Here is an 8288-nt window from a genome sequence, read left to right as displayed (position 1 = left end):
GGTTTCTGAGGCTGACCAGGGGGGTCTGGAATTGCTGGTCTCTTGGTGTAATCGTCCAGTGGAGGAAGCTACCTGGGAATCCTATGAACTGTTGGCAGAACAATTTCCTGCATTCCACCTTGAGGACAAGGCGTTTTACCGGGAGGGAAGTATTGATAAAGGCCCAATTAAAGTATATGTGAGAAGAAGGAAACAGGCCACAGCTGCCGATATGGGCCAGCTGAATTCTGTTCTTGGGCTTAAGCTGGATCCACTCGGTCTAGAAGTTAGCGGTAATTTGAAAGAGTGGGGAGCAGTTACTATGCCTAATTAGTAGCAGGAAGATGAAAGGGTGAGGAGTTACTATGCCTAATTATTAGCGGGTAGATGAAAGGGTGAGGAGTTATTCCTCTGCCTACTTAATGTCGTGGGTTATTTAAAGCAGGCTTTTTACATTCGTTATTTTTCATCCTTGGTTTTCATTATCAAAGTATTGTGTAATTGGAGACATTGCCCCTCTCGAATCGGGCCGATTATTTCAGTTCCAATCAAAGTTGCCTGCTTGAATTTTAGATCTTATCATATATCCAAGCAGTTATTTTCGTTATTTCTTTCATCTCTAGATGTTTTTATCAAAAAGTTCCATTAAAATAGAATACTCGTTTGTTTATTGCTTTTTAGCTTGAAGCTTTGGAGTGCCTATCATCTTCACTCAGCATGTTCAGTGCTTCAAGTCAAGGAAGTGCATCAGATAATTCCGAAACTAAAATTCTGAATGAGAGACTGAAGCCATCTGCAAGTATTTCTTCCTCAAGCTGGATGTCAGGAGACGTGGCATTGCTTATGCTCTCACATGCCAAGTACAGTTTTGCATTGCAATACATTACAAATTTATTGATAGAACATCCAAGTTGGCCAGAAAACATCATAGCATCATCTCAAACATTTGGTTACTCACACCCTGAAATTCAGCAGTATAACACACTGCTATCAACTTTTGAAAGCAAGCTAAGCACAGGGCTTGTATATTTTGAGCAGAAGTATTCCTTGATTCGCCGCCATCTGATTAATATGGTATTCAGTTGTTAACTACTATGCTGGCATGTTTCGATTTACGGCGAGCAAAATGCTCACCTATTTTGTTTTTCTCAACAAGTTCATTGACCTATTTATATTTTCTTATTCAGATTAGTGCTTCTTTGTACAATTATGGCCTCGTGTTCATTGGTTGCCATATATTGCGACATGACACTTCTGAAGATATTTCACAAGGCGAGCCCTTTGCATTGAACGGAAATCCATCCTATCCTTCACTGCCAATGCTCCTTTTGAAGGCTATCGAAGATTTTACCTATTTATTCTCAAGGTATAACGTGGTTTGTAGGATGACTTGCTACGACACAGAAGCACACTTCATTCAGAAAACTGAGGTCGTTGGGAGTAGCTGGTGTTGGTTAAGCTCCTGCAGGTTTTATATGAAGGATCTCTTGCAGTTGGTGTCGAATATAAGAACTGGACTGAAATCTCTCTATGGTTCTTATGCTGAAAATGTTTTACAGACACCCTTATTTCTTCTTGATTTATGCGAGTATTACATATATTTCGCATCGGCTTGGTTCCAAAAGAATTCTAAAAGTCTTATTCTTGTTTTGAAACCTATTTTGCTTACATATTCCAATGAATCTGTATCATTTGAGACTAACATGAAAACTCTGAATAAGATCCTTCCTGAAATAGCTGAGGGGCTGAGTCACAATGACATGATCATGGATTTTGAATCTTCTATTCAGACCACCAGATTAACAGTCAATGATCAAAGTGGACATGTTCTGCCGGAAAAGGATAAATGGCAAATTATACGGGATTCTTTGTGGGGACTCTTGTCTAGATTTCTGAAATACCAAATTGATTCATTGCCTGAGAACCTTGAAGATAATTCCTCTGTTTGTCCTCCATGCAAGCTTTCTTCCTACATGTCTAGTTTTACATTACCTGATCATGATAATGATAGCATAAAGGCACAATTGCAGTTAGTGTCAGTGGTCTTGTCGAAGTTGCTGAAGGTGGAATCAGATTATGCCTTATCTTATTGTGCAAAACAGCTTGCATCATTCTTGCTGCAGAAAGGGAGGGATCATTCAAATGAATCTACAATTTTTTGGTTAGAAGATCTATGCAGGTCTACGACTGTAACCAATTATCGGGGTCTTGATCTGGGCATTGATGTTTCTAAAATAATGAATAATGAAGACGGATTATCAGCTTTTGAAGTACTATGGAGTATGCTTGATGATCAGAAAATGCTATTAGGAGATTTTGCAGTGGAATATTCCAAGTGGTCTCAGCTTATTAAGCAGAAACACTCTAAAGGATGGAGTGATATGTTTACAAGCATCACAGTGGAGTATGAAGCTTCTGAAAATGGTAATCAAGAAGGGAGGCTTGATACAGCCCTTTCTGCAAATTCAATTGTATATCCTATTGACGTCAGGTCTCCTGATATCCTTTCTGTAAATTTTGGAAGTAAAGATTCAGCCATAAAAATGAGACACATGCCTTTCCAGAAACCTAAAGAAGTACATAAAATAAATGGAGAACTGCTTGAGGTAACTATTTTACTTCTATACTGAAATTTGGTCCAAGTTACATAATTCATGATTACTATGTTCTATATGCTTGGGCAGGCTTTGTGCATCAATTCCATTGATCAACAACAAGCTGCAATCGCTAGCAATAAAAAGGTCCGTACGTTGCTTGATTTTAGCTCTTGTCTGAAGTATTAATGCTAGGTGATCTGAGAAAAACATAATATTTTCTTTGAATTGATAAGGAATGTGTAATAAAGACTCTTTTAGAAGATAGTTGTACAAAAAGAAACCAGGGAGCCTAGTATTGAGGCCTTGACAAAGCTAGGATAGTTTGGCTTTATATATAGCATGATAATCAGTTTGTATCTCTTATTATATTACTCTTTGTGGTCATAAGTCAAACAATTGCTTTCTATGATTCAGGGGATAATCTTCTTTAACCGCAAAGATGGGCAAACTTGCTTTGATAAGTCCAAATATATCTGGACAGATGTTGATTGGCCCATTGATGGGTGGGCTGGATCTGAATCTATTCCTGTTCCTACATGTGTTTCTCCTGGCATTGGTCTTGGAAGCCGGAAGGGGACGCACCTTGGTTTGGGAGGAGCAACAATCGGTGTTGGTTTGGCAAGACCAGGAAGAGAGTCCACTGCTGCTGTAAGCACTTCTCTTGGTTGGGAGATTCAAGAAGATTTTGAGGAGTTCATTGATCCACCTGCAACTGTAGATAATATTAGAACAAGAGCATTCTCAAGTCACCCTTCAAGACCTTTCTTCTTGGTTGGTTCAAGCAATACACATGTATACCTATGGGAGGTACACATCCTGTTAGTGACTCTTATTTATACTTGTTATTCCAACTTCAGTATACAAAATTACAAAGCTTAGGCCATCTAGTACAAAAACCATTATGGCCCACCTTCTAAAATCAAAAAGTTATAAATGAATCTATCCTATTTATCGACGGTTATGATCTTGGTAGGAATAGATGTGGCTTGTAGATATTAATTAAAGCAAGTCATAGTGACCATCAAGCATACCATTTTTTTTCTTTTTGAAAGAGAGAATGCCATTATGAGGAGAGAGAATGTGCATTACCCACATGTTTTTTCTATAAAAAGGAAGTGTTGCAAGCTTGGTGGTAAAGTTGATGGTAGATATAGATTTGTTATATTGATTAACATATATGGACAGGAAGGAAGTCGTAATCTACTTAATCATATATGGCTTGGGTAGGAGCAAAACCCATGGGATTGTACACTTGGACCTGAAATATACATATTTTTATGGGCACGCTAGTTAGCTTCAGAAAATTCTTATTAAGAAAGATGCATGCTGTGCTTTGCTATAGAAGGATCATACTTGCAGCTCGAATCATCAGAATTATGTTTGTAATAACATGTTAATGTTCAGATAATGCAAGATGGACACTAAAAGAAAACTGAGAAATCTTACCGTACTAATGATTCATTAGATATTAGAAAAAAGACTAAGAGTTAGAATTAATACCCTGTGGTGACATGGTATGGTACAGTTCGGTAAACATGCAGCTACAGCTACATATGGAGTCCTTCCTGCTGCAAATGTTCCTCCACCATATGCTCTTGCTTCAATATCAGCTCTGCAGTTTGATCATTGTGGACAGAGGTTTGCTACTGCCGCATTAGATGGAACAGTGTGCACGTGGCAACTTGAGGTGGGTGGAAGGAGCAATGTTCGTCCAACGGAATCATCTCTCTGCTTTAACAACTATACATCGTACATACTCATTACTTGATGACTATATTAGATTCTTTTACAGTTTCTCTTTCACTTTTTTTAACGATTCCTCTTTGTTGATGGTTGAAACTACTTTTAGTTGTTAATTGGGAATAGAAAATCTATGGCAACCACCAAAAATATCCCACCAAATTCACCATTTTCTATAGGATAAACTCTAATAACTGGATTTTTTCTTCAAGAAAGGAAAATTTATCAGTTTAATGGTTGCCATAGATTTATTCAATTGGATATGGGAGCTATCACATTGGCAAAACTAAAAGGTTCAATTTATTGCATTTCCTGAGATTTCCTTTCTGTCCTAGCTGATTCCTCAATTCTTTGTTATAAACATATAGAAATTTGCTAGATCAGAAAGGAATTCCATATGCACACATTAAATGCATTACGCTTCTGAGCCGAGGTTGTATGTAGCTTTCACCTCCTTCCTACTATTACAATGTAGCATTAGTCTCTCGGACTATAAATATGTTTTAAACCTTTAGAAGCTGGATTTATCACGTCAACTTGTTTTTGCAGGGATGTGACCTATGTTTCTTCAAGTGGATCAATTGTTGCTGCAGTAGGTTATAGCTCCAGCAATGTTAATGTTGTTATATGGGATACACTTGCTCCTCCCGCAACATCTCGAGCTTCCATCATGTGTCATGAAGGTTTTTTCCCTATTGAAACACTATCTTTTGGTGGTACTTGCTAGGGTGCTGTTTTTATAGGACCCAGAAGTTTTTGAAGTTCACTGTTCTTGGACTTTTAGTAATTACTCCTTCAGTCCGACATAAAGAGTCATCTTAACAAGTATTGTTTTGGTCTTGATAAGCATTGATTTGGTCGTGGGAGAGATTATAGTTACGTTAAACTCTATCAAAAGATATAACTATATGGAGCTGAAGTAATTAAAAACATTTACCCTATCTGAATCTGGAACAAGCCACTTGAATTTCCAAATCAAAAGGGAACTCGACTTGTTTGACAGAATGTATAATAATTGTTTAAAACTCATGCTAGGATTCTTCTAACTGTTTCTGAAGTATAACTTATGCCTGCTTAGGAATTATTTGTTGTTTTTGGCCATTTTGAGTGATAGCCAATGCAAGTTGTTGAAGGCTATCGACTTTATTCCCTTTTGATTGCTGAATTGGACTTATATATAACGTGTCAATGCATAATGCTAATTTTAGCCTCTTTTCCAGATCTAACATAGAAGCAGCCAACTTTAAAGCTAAAAAAAACATTAGTAACTTGCAACAATATAAAACTTTTACCCGGTTCATAGATCTAAAATTTGCTGTTACTTGGTTCGAGCCATGGTGATTGCATGATTTATATATTAGCTTCAATTGTTTGGTTGTAGGTGGTGCGCGCTCCCTTTCTGTATTTGCTAATGACATAGGAAGTGGTTCTGTTTCTCCCCTTATTGTGACCGGTGGAAAGGGGGGCGATGTTGGAGTCCATGATTTCCGTTACATAGCCACTGGAAGACCAAAGAGACACAAAAATTCTGATAACAGCGAACAAAAGTTCAATGCATCTTCAACAGCAGGCTTGCAAAACAAACATGGGGATCAGAATCGAAATGGGATGCTGTGGTACATACCAAAGGCTCATTCAGGTACTAAAATCATACTATACTATGTGAATGATAGCCTTTTAAGTTCTAACCCCCTTCCATTTGTAGGGAGTGTTACCCGAATATCGGCTATTCCAAATACCAGTTTTTTCTTGACTGGAAGCAAAGATGGAGACGTGAAGCTTTGGGATGCTAAGAGGGCAAAGTTGGTATATCACTGGCCAAAATTGCACGATAAACACACCTTTCTTCAACCTAGCTCACGAGGCTTCGGAGGAGTTGTTAGGGTATCATTTTTACCCTTTTACTTCAAATCCTTTTGTTGTACATATGCAGTTGAATCTTTCGGTGAGTGGAGGGGGAATTCATGGAAACAACAAATCTACCCCTTGGGGTAGAGGTGTATACATCCTACCCCTCTATGGACCCTACCTCTGTATGGGATATATTGGGCTCGTTTGATTTGGGTATGGTTTATACAAGTGAATCTTTGACGAAATTCAAAACGTTGCAGGCTGCTGTGACGGATATTCAAGTCGTTTCTAATGGTTTTCTTTCATGTGGGGGAGATGGTTCTGTTAAGTTGGTTCAGCTTAGAGATATATAGTATGACCAGTTGTTCCATCTGTTCATGTCGTGTTCATCACCGACTTCACCATCGTTCTTCGTGGTATCTTTCCATTTTCAACCCGGATCCGTACTTCTTTAGCATGTATATATATAGGGTAAATCAACTTCCATCACAATTTTCACAATAGTTTATTCACCGATACGAGATTTTGTGTAAGGTATATGAACAAACTGTTAGAATCGTAAAATCAGATCGAATTGCTGAGTTGGTTCGGTTTCGGTATAATGTAGTTTGCTCTTTGTTGGAAACATTTTATTACCAATTCTTGTATTTTTTTTTTTCCTGTAACTGTGGGTTTGTGAGGCAATACCTTACAAAGAAAATTTTGTTAACTGATTTTGTTTTTAGTACTTTTGAAATTCTTCATTTTCTCCTTTCATTAGTATGCACTTGCATTGCCTTCACTGTCATTCATTTCCGAGGCTGTATGCGATTGTGAATAAATCACTATATTCACCGTTTTTCATTTTCTAGGCTTCATATTGATTGTCTTTCACTTATGCATATGTGAATATGTCGTGGTTTTTATTATTTTCATTTTATGGGTTGCAGGCACATATGAATGAAACCTATGGAAAAAAGTAATTGAATACTGTTACATATTCACTGTGTGCATAAAAACCCATAAATAGTATTTGAATACTGTTACACATGCACATATGCATAGAATTCAAAAACACAAATTTCAATAGATGAATGATTGAATCCAACACCAATTTACTCTTATAGCTCCTGAAGCGTACTCATAAACCCATCCGAAATACACTTAAAAACCTCATTTAAGGTTTCGAACCGGAGATGGCAATGTGGACGGGGTATCGTGGATAACTACCTCCAACCCCATCAGCGTTGAAGAACAAGGATCCCATATGGGAATCGGGGATTTTTTTTTCCGTCAATACAATTTAATTTTTTACATAATGTTTTTGTGTTATATATATATATATATATATATATATGCAAATTTTACGTTTAAATGAGATATAATCCTAAAATAATAATTACCCATATTTTAAGTGTTGCATTTGTAAAAGGATAACATGAAAAAGATAGTTCAAACACAAATATATCAATTAAGACACTTAATAATTGAACTTTTATATAATCACGTCCTTATATCAATAGAAGTTTCCATGAACAATTAAATGAATAATGTAATTCTTTTACAAGTTTTTATCATATATAATAGATTGATTATATTTATTTATTACCTATACTCATTTGGTTTCTCACTATGTTATTATACTTAGGTGACGTTTGTTTTTGAAGAGATTCTGAAGTTTAAAGTCTGATTTCACTTTTGATTTATAAGAGGTGGTGCTGAAGTCTGAAATCTGAATCATTCACACTGTTTGTTTTTATGTTTGAAGTCTGAAATCTAAATCAGTCAGACTGCTTACCTGACAAACGTCTGAATCAATAACCCTAATTCAGAATCTTGAACACACACAATGCTCTGAGCCATATCTATACTATCTTATTAAACAAATTTAACAAAAGTCTTAAAGTCTTAAAATACTAAAGGACCAAAATACCCTTTATACTACCCTGAGGTCACTTTTTTACTTCTTCCTCTCCTCACATACACTCACCCTCTCACAACCGATTTTTTTTAAAATTATAATTTTAAATTGACACTTTATACCCCCATAATTAATTAATTAATTTACTTTACGTCTTTTACTTTTAAATGTTTTATTTTAAACCTTTATCAAATTAACATACATAATCGTATATCAATTAA

General features: G+C 36.4%; 1 protein-coding gene across 3 annotated transcripts in view; it reads left to right on the top strand.

Moving 5' to 3' along the window:
• Window positions 1-6896, top strand: part of LOC112503489 — a 27112-nt gene extending 20216 nt beyond the window's left edge. For 2 of the 3 annotated variants that reach the window (XM_025107518.1, XM_025107519.1), the window contains exons 9-17: window positions 661-1053; window positions 1167-2585; window positions 2664-2720; window positions 2991-3383; window positions 4102-4325; window positions 4866-4999; window positions 5698-5955; window positions 6022-6200; window positions 6428-6896. In XM_025107518.1, coding sequence (XP_024963286.1) covers window positions 661-1053; window positions 1167-2585; window positions 2664-2720; window positions 2991-3383; window positions 4102-4325; window positions 4866-4999; window positions 5698-5955; window positions 6022-6200; window positions 6428-6520 — 3150 coding nt within the window. In that variant the 3' untranslated portion in view covers window positions 6521-6896. Of the gene's footprint in view, window positions 1-660; window positions 1054-1166; window positions 2586-2663; window positions 2721-2990; window positions 3384-4101; window positions 4326-4865; window positions 5000-5697; window positions 5956-6021; window positions 6201-6427 lie in introns of those variants that run through there. The other variant, XM_025107520.1, reaches the window with a different exon arrangement.
• Window positions 6897-8288: the final 1392 nt, after the last annotated feature.

The sequence above is a fragment of the Cynara cardunculus genome, unplaced genomic scaffold (assembly GCF_001531365.2).
Source record: "Cynara cardunculus var. scolymus isolate 2C unplaced genomic scaffold, CcrdV1 Un_Scaffold_3127, whole genome shotgun sequence".
NCBI lineage: Eukaryota > Viridiplantae > Streptophyta > Magnoliopsida > Asterales > Asteraceae > Cynara > Cynara cardunculus.
The sequence above is the reverse complement of the archived record's forward strand: the minus strand, read 5'-3'. Positions and strand labels throughout refer to the sequence as shown.